Below are 19,998 nucleotides of genomic sequence, written 5' to 3'. Positions count from 1 at the left end.
TGCATTTTAATTTTCTTTTAATTCCTATAATTTGAAAGTAATATTTTTAGTCCTTACATTTTATATTTTAATTCTCTTTTATTCTTTACCATATGAGTAATATTATCAATTACAATTAACTAAAAAAATATTAACAAGTAATTTTTAACTAATTTATCGCAAGATAATTTGTAATAAAAAATAGTTGATAATTTATAACTAATTTATAACTAATTATTTTTATATATTTTTAGTAAGGACTAAAAGGTAATTAAAATAAAAAATTATAGGAATTGAAAAAATCACTTTCAAATTATAGGAAAAAATTAAAATATAAACTATAAGAACTAAAAAAATACTTTTAAACCATAGGAACTAAAAGAAAATTAAAATGTAAATTATATGGACTAAAAAAATCACTTTCATACTATAAGGACTAAAAAGATAAAGATTGTAAAATTACATGAAGTAATTTAATTTTTTTAAAAACTGTTTATAATAATAATAAAAAGTGAAAAAGGAATAAAGCAAGCCTTTAGTCTTTGCGTTTTTTTCTAAAATAAAGTTCAAAGGTTCGGTTTTGAAGGAAAAGAGAAGAAGGAAATAGCATGATATAGAAGTACCAATTTTCTTTCATTCTTTGTTTCTAAATTTCAGCATTAAATATATTCGCATGTCACTCTCTATGCAGATTATCCTAATAATATGCTGTTGCTGCATAGCTGGCGTGAATTTTCCGGAGTCTGGGGCATTAATTCTATGGAGCAAGTTTAGTATTGCAACCATGTGAATGATGTGATTAAGCATGGGAAGAAGAGGAGGGTGATACTGTACGGAGAGAATCTAGGGTATAGAAGAACCTCGTGCTTGGAGCCACTGGATTAGTGGATGTGGTCTTTAACATTAGATTCCAAGTTAGGGGAAGTGAAAAGAAGGATTCGACTCATCAAATGAAACTAAAAATGGGTTAGTCAATGTTCATTTACTTTATTAAAAATATAGACTTGGTTTGGTGTCTGAATGTGTTTTGACATACCCTTACCCCCTTATCATGCATTTTGTAATAGGCAAGAGCATATGCCATGATCGATTCTAGAAGCTCCGGGACCAGATACGTTCTTCAACTTTGAATACAACCTTTGGCCGTTGCATCTTATTTTCTTCCTTTTGACATTTCACATCCAATTTGGCCCCACGCTCATCTAAAGACTAGACTATGGACACCTAACGTTTTTTCAAAAATAAAATAAACTTGGGAGTTTATTAAAATAATGCACTGACGGAGTCTTTGTTTCAAATTGGGTTTCTATATCTCTTTTTTTAAAACTACTGATATTTTTTCAAAATTAAAGGTTAGTTTTTGTTTTATATTTTAACTATAAAATATATGAAGTTTATACTTAAAACTCAATTAATCATCTTCTACTAATTCGATTCATTTTGAGATAATTAATTATTTTCATTATCATTACTTTGAATATATTATACGTGTACAGTGTTCACATAGTCATTTTAATTTTCAATTTTTTTTTACGAAGTATGCTTTATCTAATAATAATACTAAATCTATATATAGATTTATTAAATTTTTAATATACACAAACCAAAGTATACCTTTTTACATAATTTTCTACAAATAAAAGAGTGACGACTCACATTCACATATGTCAACAAGATTATTTGATTTATTTTAACTTATGTGAATTATATAATTTATCTTTTAATTTTAGTTTTGAGTTTACTATTGATTATTGAAAAATAATTTATAAATTAGTACTAAAATAGCAGCAGTAAAATTAGTAATTTACTCGACATGAAGGTGGTAAAACGTCTTTTGAGGCTAAATTTAAAAGGGAACAAATGAGGGGGTCACATGTGAACGCTGGTCCCAAAGACAATGGGCCACAATGAATTGATATTTGATAAGGGTATCAATATAGATACCATGGCTTATCTTAAACTCACCATTTCCTACTTATATATACTTAATATGACATCACTGCATACATACGCCTTTCGATTGTGAAGCAGATTTTTAGTTTCATTCCCTTCACATTTGCGTACTCCGTAAGTCATAAGCAACACTATATATATCACTTTTTTCTTCATTATTAATTAAAATTTATTTAAATTATTCTTTCAAAAAATATATTTAAATTATAAAATGTAAACATAATTTATTAAACTTATAAATTTTATCATTTAAAATGCATTATTCTTTTAATAACAAAAAAATATGTTTGGTAATATGTTATTAATATTTCTTATCATTATTATTATATGTTCTTATTAGTTAGTAATTTAAAGATCTTAATTAAAAATTAAAATTAATGCTAAAAATGCATTTAAAACTATGATAAATGTGTATTAATATTATTTTTAGTAAAATATGTTTATTTTATTAATACATCTAAGATACTGGTCAACAACGTATTTAAGTTATTAAGTTAACGTATTTTCAAAGTAAACTTCGTAGTCATTATTTTCTCCCAATTCAAATGAATCACTGTATAGTATTATGGAATATATGAAGTTTGATCGGAAGTGCATGACCCATCACTGTATCACGTTGCTTGTATAAAGTAGTAGTATAAACCTAAAACTCATAAGCAAGACTACTTTTCTATCAACTTATACTCCCTTATTTTAATGAATGGCACAATAATTGAGGAGGAATATGATCTTTTAAGTCTTTAACAGTTAAAAAAAATAGGATAATATTATTTTTACTTAACAATTTTATAATATAATGACTTATAGTATCAGTTATAATATATTTTTATTATTTTTCCATCTTATTTTTAGTAGAAAAACACCGTGGAAAAGTGTTACTGAAATAATAGTACTCACCCAAAATTATTTCAAAATATTTTTACACATATTTTATTAAGTTAGAAATCAAATTTAACAGTTGAGGTCCCTGCAGTTTGTGTTATCTGTTCCTTTTTTCACTCTATTTGTTTCTTCAAGCCAGTAAGAAGATTTACAAAAGTTCCAGTAGTCTTCCAGAGACACCACTAGCCCACTGCTTTAGAAAAAGAAACATAATAACATCCTACTTTATAGTCAGACCTAACAGTTGATTTAATAAATACTAGAGTTTATTATTGACTGCAATTTTCCCATTTGATAGTTCTTTCGTCGTGCTAAACACTCAGTCAAGTTGATTGGTGCAATTGTCAAGTAGAAATTTCAAGTGTGACAAACCCCTTCACAATGAAAGGATATGACACAATTTTACCTTCTCTTGTTTATGTCCACACACATTTCAATAACTATTCGGTATCTTAAGAGTTTTCTTATTTTTCTCTATTTAAAAGGACCCTTTCGATATACTTTATATCAATCAGTATCCTAAATTTAAATAATAAAATAATATCTTCATCTAAAGAACATTTTAAAGATTGAAAATTTAAATTATTCTTACAACACAAAACTTCAAACAAAATGAACCTATATTCTTTACTTGTAATTTATTTTCAATAACAGTTCTTCCCGTGAATTAAATAAAATTTAAAATATGCACTTAAATGTTCATTAAAAATTCATCTAATTTCACCTACTAATAAGAATCACCCTTATTAAATACCTTAAAAAAACAGAAATCAAAACCACAAAACCAGAAAGATTAAATTAAACACCATTCAAAATTATTGTTTATTTATGATTTACAGATACAAAAAACCAGAAGGATATCAGCAAACAAACTCCTTTCTACAAGGGGGAAGAGAGTCTGGGAGATCACCCACTTTCTCACTTTCTACTACACAGAGAGAAAATCACCGAGAGTGGAAAAACAAGATTCTCTCGACTCATACAGAGTCTCAGATATAAGATTCCTAAAACAAAACAAAAATCTACAGAAGCGTGCTCTGTTCCGTTCCTTCCTCTGCCACCACGAGTAGACCACCTTATTGAGACAGTAGAGAGAAAAGACAAAAGGAGCAAAATTAGCTACACTGCACCATGTAACTTAGGTCATGTCTCTCTCTAGCTACATTCTCAAGTGAGTTCAGCCGTGTCACCCGCACTCAAGATCCAAGGATGTCCTACAAAAACAAAACATCCAAAAATTCCATCAACACAAAACCCCCCAAAAATTATATCAAACAAGAAAACAGAAGCAAGTAGTAACTTACTCAAGGCTTGTTCTGCGGAGAACCTTCTAGAAGAATCCCTACAGATCATTTTTCGCAAGAGATCCTTGGCGGCGGGGGACACTGTCCGGAAGATTCTAGAAGGGAACCTAAGATTAGCCCTAACCACAGCCTCAAAGATCTCCGCCGCAGAATCTCCGTAAAAAGGGGGAATCCCCGCCAACATTATATACAAAATCACCCCACAGCTCCACACATCAACCTTCTCATCGTACTCCCTCCCCAACAGAACCTCCGGCGCCACGTAATACGGCGTCCCCACCACGCCGCTCATGCTCCTCCCATCCCCAAACCACTCCGCGGAACCGAAGTCCGCCAGTTTAAGATTGTCCGCCGAATCGAACAGAATATTGTCGGGTTTAATGTCGCGGTGGGCCACGCCGAGGCGGTGGCAGTGCGCGACAGCTTCCAGAAGGTTCTTCATGAGGGCGGCGGCTTGGGACTCCTGGATGGGACCATCGACCATGCGGTCGAAAAGCGTGTGGGGTTGGCAGAGATCCATTACTATGGAGAGATATTGGTCGTCCTCGAAAACATGGAAGATTTGAAGGATGTTTGGGTGAGGTGAAAGGAGGGTCATGAATTTGGGTTCGTTCTGGAGGCAGTCGCGGTCGGTGGAGTCATGGAGGAGGGATTTGTCGATGAGTTTGCAGGCGTAGGGTTCGTTGGAGAGTGGGTGGAAGCAGCGGAAGATGGTGCCGAAACGACCGCGACCGATCTCCTCGCTAAGCTGGTAATTCGTCTTTAGGGCTGTGCACATTCTATCTTCGTTTCTTCTCTTTTCTTTCTTAGCTTTTGCGATTTGGGGTTACTCTGTTTTTTATAGAGAGAAAAGTCACCCAATCAATGCATATTGGAACCGAATATTCCTTCGGTGGATACCCTTCACTCTTACACCACGTTTCACGCTTTGCGCACCGCGATACACGCCTTCACTTATACTCCTACTTCAAATTTTTTATTATAGTCCATTAATTAATTTATAATTAAAACTTCAAAGTTTTCTTACCTAGTTTATTAAATCAAAAAATATAACCATTAATTTATTTAATAAATATAAAGTTACATAAAAATAAAATATTTATTTTTATTTTTATTTTTCTGTATAAATTTTATTTTAACTAAAATGATATTTTTTTAAACGAGTCAAATTTCATATATAAATTAGGTAAATTTATACAGAATTCGAAAATTTGAAGACTCTGACATAAATTCAATTATGCAAATATATATCAAAGATAATTAAAGATATCAATTGACATAAATAAATTATTATCACCGATAACTATTTTTGCATCAATTTTAAGTTACCGAACACCTTAACGGCTACAGTACAAGGTTGCATTGCGAAAATTTAGAATGACAATCAAATTATTTGTTTCAAGCATCAATTCTCTTTAATTAGCCGTTGAATAAAAGTAATCAATTTCGTTTCTTCTTTTGATCATTAATTTCGTTTCTTCTTCTGCAAGTTGAATCTCTTTCTTTTCTTTAGTTGTTTTGCAAATTGAAACTGCGTATTTTAATACTTTTCCAAAGGAGGATTCTCGTTTATGCCTTTCCCTTTGCAGCTGAACATGTGGAGCAAGAGAATTGGAATAAGCAAAGGCTATCCTTAGAATATACCTTCTGGAAAACCAAACAACTTAATTTCTTGAATAATCCCAAATTCGCTAAACATTTTTTATTGTCTATAAGAAACACATTTCTGTAAAGAGAACCACGTTCATGATCATCCCTTAAGTTGGGTAAAGTAACTGAGATCACCTTTTATGGTCTATGGAGTACTGATACCTTGAGTTTGATTACAAGCTGACAACCTAACTTCTCATACTAAGCAATGTTGCATATGTTACCACCTTTTTTTTACTTTCAATTTCTGATACCTTCCTATTCAGAGTAAAATCTTATCAACATGTTTTTAACATTTTAGTGTCAAAATATATTCTAGTAACCAAATATTTATATTCTATACTTACTTTAAAATTGTTTTTTAAATTTTCACATAAGTTAAGGATATTTATTTTTTTGACTCATCCCTAAGGACTAGTAAAGAAAGATCGTGAACATATTTAAGGTGAATATTTTATTTTTAATATGATTTTTTTTTATCCTTAAGAACTAATTATAATTAAGATTAGAATCTTAAGGGACATAAATCATTATGTTAACCGTTATTGATTTTCTTTAGTTGTCTTGCAGTTGCTTTATTTTAATGCTTTTATAAAAGGCGGATTCTTCTCCCTTCCTTTTTCTTTGCAGCTAAACCTGAGGAGTAAAAGAATTGGAATAAGGAAAGGCTATCCTTAGCATATACTTGGGAAACCAAACAACATAGTTTCTTTAATGATCCCAAAATCGCAATACATTTTTTTATCAACTATAAGAAGTACATATCTGTAAACTATTTTGAATAGTTTATCATAAAAATTAGCTGTTTTTTAAAAGTTATTTTTATGTTTGTAAACACACATAAATTAGCTTATATACATATATATAAGTCTATAAAAATTACTAAATTAGTTTACATCGAAATAACTTTTGTTTTAATGTGTAACAAATTCAAAATTTCTTTTTAAGGGTGTGTTTGATTCTATTTTTAAAAAAGTATTTGTAGTTTTCAAAATATAACAAAATAAAGTTGCTCAAACAATTGATGGAAGGTAGTATAAAGCACACACACATAACAGAGTGTGAAATTGGGAGAGAGATTGAACCAAATTAAAATGATAAAACATATCCTATTTTTTTTTGGGTATGTTTTTAAAACTTTTGTTTTGAAAATAATCTTCAAATTTAATAGTAGATATTATATGGGAGATTGATTTCTAAATAGTACGTAATTATCTTTAAAAAAAAGGTGGGAAAGGAATCAAAACAGGTTTTAAATTATTACACAGGTATGAGAAACAGTCTAATAATAAAAAGAATATATTAACAGCATTTCTTCTTCAAAATATGATAGTGAATCTAACTAACTGAAAAAGGGAGAATGAAGTTCTCTCGAATCTATGAACTCTAACAATCAGACGTCCACAAAAATTAAATTTCAGTCATAGAAAAATGTCCTGGATATTTTCTTTCAGATAAACAAGTGGAGGATTTGTGGGGTACTCAGTTAGTGCTCTCCACCATGCCAATTTATTTTTGCCTAAATCCAAGAACTGAATCGCTTCCTTTGGGGTCAATTTTCTCTTAAGTTATTAGTGCAATCTATTTTCTTTTACTACAATAAAACAAAAGCTATTAACGTGGGGTCCAGCGTAAAATCATGATAAGGATATGGACCTAAACTTTTCCGGATATGTTGCCATTAAGAAAAGAGCACCTTAAAAAAGGTCATGACTTTTTTTTTTTCCTAAATGGCTGGCCCCGTATGACTTGCCGGACAGTGGAAGGTACAAGCTAGGACAGTCACTTGAGATATTAGACAGAACACTACTCTTGGCAACACGTTGCATACCTTTATGCCAGTCCAATTTTCCTCTTTCTACGAACGGGTAGGATTAAAAGTCTATTGGTTAAAGTGAACTGGTTTTGAACCAAAGTTTCCCTTTAACGCCACTCGAGATAAGTGAGAACGGCTACACAGCCTACACTAGAATTTGACGTTAAATTTGACTTATGTTACCAAATTAATATTTATTCTATAATTTTGAGTATAACCAAATGCACTTATACAAGTTGAAATAGGATTCAATAAAGCTTGCGCCTTATGCAATCGAATTATTAACAAGTAATCAAAACTTGCCCAAAATATTGACTATAAAAAGTTTCAATAAAATTACCAAGCATTCAATTGATAAATCCCAAACCTATCGATTGACCTTAAATAGTCTCGATAAAATCATCCAGACATCTTAGGCTCCATTTATTTTTTAAGTCACACAGAGTTTTCATTATGTCCAATACAGGTTTCTCAAAGCAATTTTTTGTTCACTGCAACCTAAACTCCGTTTTAGGCCTAATACAAACAGCAACCTAGCCACGATAAACTCCATCTGGATTTAATATTAGTATAAGTTAGACAGCAATAACGCTGGATATCACTAAAGCTTTCTTTAAGAAAATATCAGACAAATGCAATGTAGAAAGCAACTGGATGGAAAATATATACCCCCATCAGCAGTTCAGCCCACCGCCCTCCAAAAAAACAGATGTCATTAAATAGAATCCTTTGCAGAAGAAGGTGCTAACATAATGCTGCTGCATATATCTTGAAATATAAATCTAATTATCCAGGAAAAAAAATGACATTTTATGTGTTGCATTACTCTTTAAATTCTTTAATCCCTAACAACAAATAAATTTCACTGAAAGACAGCAACCAGAGGCACAGATGATGAAACAAATGTGTCAACGGATCTGGGGCAAAAGGGAGTTGATCATGGAAGCATATTACTAAAAGATCCAAAGGTGAGAAAATGTTGCTATTTATGTTCCTTAACAACTTGGGTGCCCCCAAATAACATACTGATGTCAACATAATTCAACCGGGCCAATCACTTCTCACAAAACATCTTCACTTTGCATGGATAGTGATACAAGGCAACAAAACTTCCACGATAATGGCCCCAATGTATACCACTACCAGCAAATCAGAATATTGTTGCATCTTATCCATCAAAAACACATTTTCTTAACTTGGAATTTCCCACTCTTTGAAGCAAAGTTGGCACAACCCCACTTAAAAGCTGATCCTGAGCCCAGTGTCTCTGAGTAATGGCCAGTCCATCAGTTATGGGACATTAATTTCATTTCATCCCTGTACTAATATATAATGCCCAAAATAAGACAAGTTTAGAAGTTTTAATTTTTAAAAATGAAGAAAGCAGGGAATAGACACTGCAGTGAACAGAGATCTCAACTTCCTTAATTCATTTTTGAGTAAAATAAATCAAACTTCTAAGCATGTAGCAGGCTCAGAAAAAAGTCTTGTTTCAAAAACACTTACCAAAAATATCTTTAGAAGGGAGCCTCTAGTGATTCATCCCAGACTTCTGCACTTCCATTAGAGGCATCTTCTACATCTTCTTCCATTGAAAGCCTAATATATTCTCGATGAGCAAATCGATCCCACTCTGTCAATGTTGGGTTCTCACGTTCCTATTCACACAAGATATGCATACCAATTACCAAGGAAGTCACTAACAGTAGCCAAGCATACATACTAACTCAAGAATGCAATAAATTTTATCAAATATTTCATGCACCTGACGGATCAAAAATGGGTCACGAGTTTCAAAGGCCATGAACTTATTTAGATTGAACAGGATGTTGAAAACACTTCCTGAAAGTTTACCACCTTTCAGGTCCCGCAAAGTTATAACACTCTCATCCTGCAAAGCAAAGAATTTCAAATGATTAAAAAATGATAATAAATCAGTAATGACATTATACTGACCAAAGATATAATAAGAAAAGGGGGACAATATGTTTGGGATATGCTATATTCCAGAAAAAAAAATAATTATAAACAGCTCACTAGAGTTGTACTCTCTTTTCCAGGTAAGATTATTTCTGTAAATGTATGAATACAGGTTTTGATGATGCCAAAAGTATAATCAAATAAGATTGTTTCAACAAACATTTAAGGTTAAACAAACAGAAATTGATTAAAGATTGATTAAAGGTCAAGCAAACAAGATCAAGAAAAAGATAAGGCCTTAGAATATTTGTTAAGAGAATATCACTGGTTGATCAGCTTTTTCCTTAAACACATTGTTTCCAACAAAACAAGAGACTGGTAATCGATTACCAGACAGTGTAATCGATTACCAAAAGACAAGTTTGCAAGTAAGCTTTCAAAAGGGTTTTGAAATTTGAATTTTGAATCTTGTAATCGGTTACCAGATGTTTGTAATCGATTACTAGTAATGACACTTCAGAAAATGTTTTGAAAAGTCATGACCCTTCAAAATATAATTGTGTAATCGGTTACCAGAATCCTGTAATCGATTACCAATGAAAAAATTTCAGAATTTTTTTTTTAAAAAACACATCTCTTCAAATCATTTTGAAAAGGCACGATGGACCTATATATATGTGTGTCTGACTTCGAAAAGAAAATAGAGAGATGTTCTAAGAGAACTTAATTGTCAAATGCTCTCTAAACAACTCTTGGTCCAACACTTACAAATCTATTGAGAATTCATCTAGGATCTTCAATTTGTATCATCTACTCTAAAGGAGAGAGATCTCTCTGTTCATCTATTGAACTCAGTTGTAATCAAGAGACGGTGTGTCTCTTGGATTGTGAGAATTTTGAACACAAGGGTGAGGGATCCCAAGGTGTGTTCAAAGTCTGTAAAGGATTTACAGAGATAGTGAAAAATCTCAAGTGGGTTGCTTGAGAACTGAACGTAGACACGGGAAGTGGTCGAACTAATATAAATCGAGTTTATAATTCTCTCTTCCCTTATCTTATTTTTTTTTATTGCAATCAATTTTGTCTTGCACGTTTAAAGAACATTATTAAATTAATTGTTTCTTCTTTTACATTCTGAGCCTATCATTTAAAAGGGGGTTAAAATTGTTAGTGGAAAAATTTTGAAACTTAATTCATCCCCCCCCCCCCCCCCTTAAATTATTGAGGTCACTTGTCCAACAATTTTACAACACCACAATGATAGAAGATCAAACAATCATCAAAAGAAATATGGAAAGGCAAACCTCAGGTTTAATCATGTCAATTATCTGACACAATATGTCCTCAAAGAGCACAGGCTCTTGGGCCATGCATTCCATCCGATGCAATTGCTCCTCATAAAAAAATTGCAGTTCATTCCTTGTTAGAACTCCATTTCCATCCAAATCTATGCACTTGAACCTAATAGTGACATTTTCAAGTCAGCTCGTACTTTGATGACTTAAAAACCAGAAAACAAGTCAACCACGATGTCAAATATCCACTGTTTACCAAATAGCATGCTTTCTGGTGAAGTAAGACACTGCCGAGAGCAGTGACAATGTAAAGCATTTCATTTCACCCTGACATTTAGTACAAAGATTGGAATATATTCCAACTTCTAAATTAAAAAACACAGACAGAAATGTGAAAAGGTTCATCTCATTGTCAATTTTCCTTCATTAGTTCCACATAATGCAGCCTAAGTGTTGTTGACATTACACTTGATAAGCATAGAATGCAGTTACACAAAAACTTACAATAACATATTCATGCACTCAAGGGCATGGGTTACTTGGCACAAAGGACTGGATCAAGAATTTTTCAATTAGAACTGTTCTCTTTGCAACTTGCCTACGATTATGTACATAACATTCCAGACTTCCAGTAACAAATAAATAAATTAATAAATTAACATAAGTTTCATAACCATGGAAGCACATGCATGTGCAAAATTATGAAATCCAATCAAATAAAGCACACTATAACCATGCATAATTTCACAAAGCACCATCCTTGAGCAACTAATCTGTTAACTCCTTTCAGAAAAAGAAACTAACGAATGAAATGGATAATGAATGAGAAATAAATACCAGTACTCAAGACTTGGTTCAGATGATTTATCCTCTTCTGATAGTATGAAGTAAACAAAATCTTCATATCCCATCTTTCCCTCAACCTTGCTGGTAAACTTTCTTGTGACCTGAGACAATAATAAAGCAAGTCAGAATCTGCATCTTCTATAAAATGATCTGATAAAAAAAAATGAATGGACACTGAACCAAACACTTCTTGCGTTAGAAAGAAAAGGGGTATAGGGTCTGTTGCTGAAGTCAGAAACAGTTAAATCTCAAAGACAGAAGCAACAAGTAATCCACACAAACCTGAGAAAATATTCTATCAACAATTCGATAGGTAAGCGCATGGTTACCATATCTGATAAGATTCTCTTTGTCTATTAAGAAATCGTGATCTGTATCCAGCTCCCAAAATTTGCAGTATATAACATAAAAATGCTCATAAGAGAAGTACCTACAGACAATTATTAGGTAAAGTAAAAACACTCAATGCATTCTGGTATCAATATATTTTGGCTGAAAAACAGAGTCATTGTGTGAATTTAATGATAATGATAGTATATCTACCTCAAAACTTTGTTGATATCTTCTTCTTCATCGGCATGCTGCATTGCATCAATTATGTTTCCACGCTTCAGCTCCCTCAGGGTGAGACGACCATTTCCAGATCTATTAATGTAATAATAGATTCTGTATATTACAGTTTCAGCTGGGACATTGAAAAAACAAATTAAGAATATTGCACTCAATGCAAAAAAAAAAAAAAGTATTACACCAGAAACCAAAGACCAGTTGAAAGAAAACTAGCATAGATTTCAAATTTCAACGATCAACTTTAGGAGGCATTTGGAAAAGCTTTTACAGAATTTATTTTGAGTTATGAAAATGGTTTATAAGCTCTTTTTAGCTCATTCAAATAAGTCTTATGGTCAAATTTATGGTATAAGCTATCATGTGATAAGAACTCATAAATAAGTGCTTAATTAATCTATTTACCCAATTAGGGGGGGGGGGGGAGATTTGGAGAATTTAGAGAGAAAGAGAGAACTTAGGGAATGAAACAGGTTCTTATTTAGTAGAATGTGTAGTACATAAGTTCTGCACATCATCCATATATATAGTACCTTAATATCTTAATAGACTTGGTAGGGACTATTTCCTAGGCTACAATATATTAAGTGCAACTGTAAACAGATGAATCGATAATTTTGGTCTCAATAGATTATGGTGGCAACATAGTGGTGAGACTGGTATAATAGATGGCAAACATCGGTTGGAATCATTTCAGAGAATGAAGATGAAAAGCAAATGGATCAGGCACAAAAGTAGGTTGCTAATTTGGGAGAAAAGCAAATGTTTAGATATCATATAAACATATAATCTATTCAGCTTTAGAGAGACTCAATATGAAAAATCAATTGCCCAACCCCATTGGTTATTGTCTATAAGCATCTGTGCAGCTACAGCCAATGCCCACTGCTTTCAATTGGTGAAATAGTTAGTTATTTAGGTATCATGAGAACCCTGAATAGAGTATGAAATATAAGAATTCTCTTTCTGCAAGAAAATCCCCAACCAATCTCACAACTAGAGTTCAAAAGCCTATTATACAAAATTACACATTGCTTTAGCCTTTAGGAATTAGGATACCCCACAACGAAGCTCATTTTTGTCCAACCAGCTCTACGACAAAGAGATGCACCTCCAAATCCAATGTCATTTTTGTTTTTATTTTGAATCACCGATACAAAATGCCAAAATAATCAGGAAATAAATGCCTATTTTTTAGTACCATTTATGCCTTCATCTTAAACTCTGTTTCTTTCTACTACAGATCATAAATATATGCTTCGTATATGCATGTTCTTACTCTGTTGATCCTACTTATTTTAATGCCTGCAGTTATCCTTATTATCAGGAACTAGGAATGTATCACAAAGATACCATCTGAAGTCATAAAAGGACCACGCCTGAGTACATCTCATGGAAATTGATGATTCGTAAGTGAAACAAAACTTCCTCAAGTAAAATAAAATATTAAAGAACTATGTACTAGAAGAATTTAAACTCATTAGCATCAATATACAATTACAAACCATATCTCTCTTGAAACTCAGGCGTGCTCTGCAGGAACTCCAGCCCTGGATGAGTAGCTAAAAGCTCATGTAGAACAGGTTTAAAATCATCCTGACATGTAGTAGAGTGTTGCTCTAATATAAGAAAGATGGATATGAACATAATATGAAAGCCAAGGAGATGAATAAGCTGGGCCACTAAAAAAGATAAATCTTCCTAGAATGAAACTGGAATTGAATAAATGACATATTTTTATAAATATTAGGCCAGGAATGAATGTACCTTTGGGAAGAGTAGAAGGAATATAAATGAAATAAAAAGCATAAAGAAAGAAATAGAATTTTTTTTTTTTATAAAAAAAACCTGAGTAAGGTAATTCAGCTGCGGTTGCTTTAATATTTTGAATATTAAAGCTGCTATATCCATCGCCAGCATGTTGCCATTAATCCAATATTCAATAAATGCTTTCCTGTAGAAACATTAAATCACAAATTTAAGCATAAGTGAAAGGAAATAATAATTACAAGGCACAAGACCATTCATCAATAATCGCCTACATCATGGGAAAGGAGAGAATCAAATTAACCATATTTACCTTTTTTAATAATACAAAAAAATTTCACACAATAATTCAACCTACATAACAAATGGTGCCAAAAGACGGAAAGTTAAATGCATAAAAAGTAAAAAGATTTGCACTGGAAGAATTGGTAAAATTTGAACAGAATGGCTAGAAACATACTGCCCAACTAAAATGGCAATTTAACAAGGACATTTCTCGTGTATTTCCATCCATGACAATAGGCACCTTTCAGCCAAACAACAACAAAATTCTTATCTCACAAGGTTAGGTTGGCTACATGGATTGCACAATGTCATTATACTCAAAGACCAATTTCTCAAGGATATTATTCACCATGAGACACCTCTTACAATTTCCTTTAATGTCCTTTTCCTCCCCTCCCCTTTTTCACCAAGCTAAAAACCATACATTTTACTCTTCTCAACAATGCTTCTAGTGGCCCTCTTTGCACATGTCCAAACTACCTTGAACGCTTTATTGTCATCTTTTCCTCAGTCGGTGTCATGCCAATGTCTTCTCGTATACAATCATTTTGTATCTTGGCTGTTCTTGTGCAGCCACACATTCATCTTAACATTCTCATTTTTGCTACTTCCACCTTTTTTCTCTTGTTGTCTCTTTAAAACCAAACATTCATTACAATAGAGTATAATTGAATGTATAACAGTACAAAAAAATTGTGCTTTGATCTTGGTAGGTACTTTGCAATCACAATTAATCCTCGATGCTTTTGCCTCTTTTAAGCAAGCAAGTTGCATCTTGTGTGTGCCATCTTCATTGATTTACCAATTATTTTGTAATATTGGTTCAAAATATTTAAAACTAGAAACTTATGGTATGCATCTCCCATTTTCACTTCCCATCCATTTTCCTCTTATTTCTTGCTAAAATTGCTATGCATATATTTTGTCATACTCCTATTCAAGCGAAAACCTCTTGATTCCAAAGTTTGTCACCAAAACGCTAGTTTAGAGTTCACCTCTTCCCTTGATTTCTCAATCAAAACTATACCATATGCAAAAAACATGCAGTTAGGGATAATCATTTTTACATCCTTGGTAAGTATCTCCATGACTAGATTAAACATCCTTGGTAAGTATACCCAGATGTAATACCATTCTCTTTTTTATATGGGATATTATGGGTTGCTTCCTCCTTCACTTTGGACACTCCTCTTTAGTGTTCATCTCCCCCTCCTTTCCTTTCAGCCTTGGACGATTCAGTGTCAGATATTGTATTATAAACATTGGTGCAAAGAAAAAACAAAAATTCTCACTATAAAACAGAAGATTAGAAAAGGAAATATAAGGTCTGTTAAAACTAAACTTAGTATAAAAATGAAATCAAGAAGCATGAAATATAGTGAAGCATTGAGGAACCCTTAGGCTTTGGACAATCTTCAAGCTATGATGGAGATTTCATTGAGCAGCCAAGCATAATAAACATGATGCTGGTAATTATTTCAAACACAAACTTGATTGTATTTTTGAAAAAAAATAAGGAAAAGAAAAAAGTAGAACAAACTAGAGGGAATGGATAACGTAGATAACAAGCCATGTAAAGGGTCAAACTTCAAAACATGCTTTTACAAAATTAAATAATGCAATAATCAGGAGCTCAGCTGTGAAAAATCTTTCTGAAAGATTTATGATAATTGTAATGCTACTCCAGCACCTAGACCTAAAACTTTGAAATGCCCAACAGCTCAAACAAGAATCACCATCCATGACACAAAAAAGTTAACAAGTTCCAGAAAAATAAATTACACACCTTGTCACAACACCAGTTCCATTGTCAATCTTTTGGAAAAGGGAAGTGGAAAAAAAAGATGGCAGCTTGCAAACTTCCTTAGTAATTGATTTGAATTCTGACATTCGAAGAAAAAAAGTAAAATGATTCTCAGAATTGGCTGTTACAACTCTTTAATATATTAAAAAGTGTATTTTATAAAGATTGTCAGACAATATTTAAATCAGTTATTTTTACTCAATTTAAAGAGTAAGTAATTATTTAGAAAACTAGAATATCAAACTTGTTTAAAATCACTTTTCACCAGTTGCAACAAAATGGCCCTTCAGGCTATCAGCTACTTATAGGTGTGATATCTCACCATGCACCTGCATGCCATCCATATGATCATGGAATAACCGATCAATTTTAAACAAGCATTCTTCTTTCAGTTCATTTGGAGGTGGAGGTCCATGTTGAAAGTAGAACTGCAAGCGAGAAAATATTTATATTACACATTAACATGGCAGGAATCACAAGAGAAAAAAGAAAGCATAAACACACAAGAGAACCAGGTACAAGATAAAAATGTCATCAAATAAAATACTGAGAGAACTAGACAGCCGTCCTTATTACTTGTTAGGATCGATATAAATTATTTGCTACAAGTTCATGGGGGGTTTTGGCAGCAGGCATTGGGTGTGTCCTTGGAACAGCTTCTTGTGATTAGGTGACAAGCATGAGCAAAACAACAAGGTAAAAGTTTTGCGGTAATCTGCAGTTCATGCAATTCTATATGGTTGTAGTTGTAGTGCAAAGTCACACATTTAAGGGTATCTCTGTCCCTCAACTAGCTATAGGTCTACGGGATAGGATGGTGTATGGCCTTTCTTTGGTGCTCTGCAAATGGCTGTCTCGAGAAAAGTTGCCATGTCATATTCTCCATGGGATTCGGTAACTTGGCTGAACTTTTTTTTCTTCTTCTCTGATATATTTTTCTTTTCCTGTTCTGGAGAATATATTATCCTCCTTTTAGATATACTTTACTTCCCTCTACTATAAAAAATTATACTAATTAAAAGAAGAAGAAAATAAATAAATAAATATATATATATAAGACTGCCTGAACCTGAGGTATCACTTCTTTAACTGGCTCGCTAACAACTTTCAAAGGAGAACCCAAATTAGAAGGGCCAACTCTATGCTTCACAATGCGAGGGGAACCAGATGTACTTCTTGGTGAAAGAGGCGGAGCAGTGCCAGCAGGAAACATGGAAGGCAAAGAATTACTTGAAGCATTTGGACTAGAGCAATTCCCTGGGACAGTCAAAGGAGCACCAGACTTTGCTTCATTGAGTAATGATGTTACCTGCACAATTAACAAAGGAGATATTAAAACAATATCACCAACTTTGCATGAGATATTCTGTGGAGTGTTCAAGGAGAGCAACATAACTAAGAACTTATTTATATTGCTTGGGAGTATGTAGGATTTAAAAAATAAATGATTACTACTTAATAATATGGTGAATAAAGAAGCACACAAGCATACTTGAAAAGTCATAATATGGTGAATAAAGTGTGTGGAATGCTATCAAAACCTGTTGTAATCTTTAATTACAATTTTTTTAAATCTGAACTCTTAAGTGACAACAGCATTCTCTATTGGCAACAATATAATGTAAGAACCAACAAGTCCTCAATTCAAGTGGTATTGACTCAATTCCCTTAAGCAAGGTCTCAATTTCGAATCTTGTGGATGGAAAAAATATGATTGGGAGGAAGATCCCACTGGAAATGGTCAGTCAAATCATCTATCAGAGATTAGTCATCGCTAAGGTTGGTGGATACTCCTCAGCAATGTCATAGTGACCCAAAACGTAATGTAAGAATGATGCATCTTTCCCTAAACCTTAATTATCTACAAACCGTTGCCTGATAATCACGGATAATACCTCACCCCTTTCAACACCACATGTGGTTTCAAATCATCATTCTTCATTCACACGTATAAATACAAATATATCAACGAAGAGAATAAAAGCAAGCTAAGGAGAGTCCTCAAATTACGCAATGTAGCAATGTTCAGATTCCGAAACGGAATGAAGCGTACCAATCGATTACTTTCTGGAAGCGACAACCACTGGTCGAAGAGCTTCTCGATGAAATTGAGGTTAGACTTGAGAGCCAAACCGGAAAACTCTGGAAGCTGCAACAATTCGAGGTCCAACGACGCCGCATCAGTGACGACCTCCATGTTCATCTAAACCAATCTCGTTCCTCTATCTCTCATTCACAGACCAAATCACTCAGCACGAAGATCAACACGAGTCCTCAATTTTATTTTTCCTTTCTCCTTTAGAAAAAATTGCAGCAGGTTGAATTTCAATGCCTCCGACGAATCGAAGCCTATAACAAAAAGATACTATACCCAAAGGGAACAAATGCGGTTGAGATATTCGGATTGGGAGTTGCGGATTCAGCCTGAACCCTAGATTTATTCGTAATTATAATTTCGAATCAATAAATTAACAACAAATTATGTACGGTGATGGTGATCTGGTGAAAGATGTGGAATGGATAGAAAGTGAAGGAAAATGAGAGAAAATTATTTAGAGAAGAAGAAATAATTGTGCAGAAAGAAAAAAGAAGAGAAAGAGAGGAATATGTTGTAGGTAATTTTATTTATTTTTGCAGAGAATAAATGAAAACTAATACAGTAACAGAAAAATAATTGATATATAGTACAAATTAATTTGTATTATACAAAATATATTCCACAAATTTATATTTATTTGTATTTCTATTGCGGTAGATTATTATACTTTGTTTGAAAAGTATTTTTTTATTTGAAGTTGTCAAATGTCAATAATAAATGTTGCATAAAATTAACGTCAATATATAAAAGGAATTAAAAAAAATAAAAAAAAATATGCAACTCAGCCAATAAAATATTTTTTTTTTGGCGATAATATGTCAAAGTATGACACAATGTCATGTTACTAATATATAAGCTTGAAATGACCTTGAAAAATAAATTAAATCTAGCATGGTTTGACCCACTAAACACCAAAGGTAAGTTAATATCGAAAGTCAAAATAAAATCCATGACCATTCACATTTAAAGTGTGCACATGACAGACTTGCAAGGTAGTGAGTAACTTTCTACTTGTTATGAGCAAAACTTTCCAACATCTTCAAATGGGGTAGTGACCTTGGCTTTGGGACTGAAATTGCCTAAATGTCTCTTATCCCATAAGATACCAATGGAGGCCGGATGAAATCTCAATAGTCGCGATTCTTGTAGTGCTGACAAACAGATATACACGAGTTCGTGAAATTAATATTAATCATTAAAGGACAAAGCAAAACAAATGAAGTGATCATATCGATGAGTAGATGATTTCAATGCTAAATATTTTACCATGTTATATGCAGAATAAATCAAGAAGTTCATTTGTATTTTATACTTAAAAACCATGTTTAAATGAAAAGAGAATGAAGAATAAACTCAAGTTGTAACTCGTAAATAAAAGAAACCCAACCATCTCGATTTTCTAAAAAATACGCAATAAAAAGTTGTCAGGTTGACAAACTTATGTGCACATTAAAACTTCAATACCCACAAAAAGTTGTTAAATTGACATTTCGAAATAATTGCCAGTGACCTTCAATGGTTCCAGTTTTTCTTGCCTACGTTTGGAACTAGGAAATGCTATGCATAAACTCTGACTCTTGCGTCCTGAAAAGAAAGCATCATAAAAACCTTCTCTTCAAAGCTTAAAAGGAATAATAATAAACCAAGAATGATAGAGACTTTTCAATCAAAAAACATGAAAGGCACCAAACCTATAGAACTCCGAAAGAAATGATACTAAAATGTAGAGTAGCACCTTGAGGGTTATCCATTCCCAATACTAATTAGGAAGTGATTTAAAGAGAAAAATCTACAACCAAAACGTTTAGATTATGAAAAATGCCATCGGTAAA

At 32.7% G+C, this 19,998-nt stretch overlaps 2 protein-coding genes and 1 long non-coding RNA gene across 6 annotated transcripts; 1 reads left to right on the top strand and 2 right to left on the bottom strand.

The window, feature by feature from the left end:
• The first annotated feature begins 518 nt into the window (after positions 1-518).
• On the top strand, positions 519-1,518 carry LOC106794916 (uncharacterized). The gene is made up of 3 exons (XR_001382984.2): positions 519-598; positions 702-945; positions 1,047-1,518. It is a non-coding gene; the product is annotated as an uncharacterized lncRNA (long non-coding RNA).
• A 2,089-nt stretch (positions 1,519-3,607) lies between these two features.
• Positions 3,608-4,931, bottom strand: PPCK3 (phosphoenolpyruvate-carboxylase kinase). Its single transcript, NM_001251716.1, has 2 exons — positions 4,119-4,931; positions 3,608-4,028 (listed from the first exon to the last, which is right to left on the bottom strand). Exons 1-2 carry the CDS (start codon positions 4,894-4,896, stop codon positions 3,982-3,984), a joined length of 825 nt encoding a protein of 274 aa, NP_001238645.1. The 5' UTR covers positions 4,897-4,931; the 3' UTR covers positions 3,608-3,981.
• Positions 4,932-8,298: 3,367 nt separating this feature from the next.
• Positions 8,299-18,934, bottom strand: LOC100792998 (probable serine/threonine protein phosphatase 2A regulatory subunit B''delta). Of its 4 annotated transcripts, none has more exons than XM_006589147.4 (13): positions 18,122-18,934; positions 17,138-17,377; positions 16,391-16,496; positions 16,051-16,147; positions 14,061-14,166; positions 13,718-13,808; positions 12,189-12,330; positions 11,928-12,075; positions 11,637-11,746; positions 10,809-10,965; positions 9,350-9,475; positions 9,091-9,242; positions 8,299-8,906 (listed from the first exon to the last, which is right to left on the bottom strand). In XM_006589147.4, the coding sequence occupies exons 1-12, from the start codon at positions 18,269-18,271 to the stop codon at positions 9,102-9,104; spliced, it is 1,614 nt and encodes a 537-aa protein (XP_006589210.1). In that variant the 5' UTR covers positions 18,272-18,934; the 3' UTR covers positions 8,299-8,906; positions 9,091-9,101. The 4 variants fall into 4 exon arrangements, with proteins under 4 accessions (XP_006589210.1, XP_006589211.1, XP_006589212.1 ...); XM_006589148.4 differs by having other exon boundaries at positions 8,299-8,901; positions 18,122-18,668; XM_006589149.4 differs by having other exon boundaries at positions 8,299-8,851; positions 18,122-18,668.
• Positions 18,935-19,998: the final 1,064 nt, after the last annotated feature.

Source organism: Glycine max, chromosome 10 (assembly GCF_000004515.6).
Source record: "Glycine max cultivar Williams 82 chromosome 10, Glycine_max_v4.0, whole genome shotgun sequence".
Taxonomy (NCBI): Eukaryota; Viridiplantae; Streptophyta; class Magnoliopsida; order Fabales; family Fabaceae; genus Glycine; species Glycine max.
Note: the sequence above shows the minus strand (reverse complement) of the source record. Positions and strands in the feature narration are given on the sequence as shown.

Excerpts from the sequence above, each read along its gene's own strand:
- LOC100792998 (XM_006589147.4), bottom strand. The coding sequence starts at position 18,271 with ATGAACATGGAGGTCGTCACTGATGCGGCGTCGTTGGACCTCGAATTG. Across the intron at positions 16,148-16,390 it reads GGATGGCATGCAGGTGCATG|AATTCAAATCAATTACTAAG; the intron begins GTGAGATATCAC and ends TTCGAATGTCAG. Across the intron at positions 9,243-9,349 it reads ACCCATTTTTGATCCGTCAG|GAACGTGAGAACCCAACATT; the intron begins GTGCATGAAATA and ends TTGTGTGAATAG.
- PPCK3 (NM_001251716.1), bottom strand. The coding sequence starts at position 4,896 with ATGTGCACAGCCCTAAAGACGAATTACCAGCTTAGCGAGGAGATCGGT. Across the intron at positions 4,029-4,118 it reads CTCCGCAGAACAAGCCTTGA|GACATCCTTGGATCTTGAGT; the intron begins GTAAGTTACTAC and ends TTGTTTTTGTAG.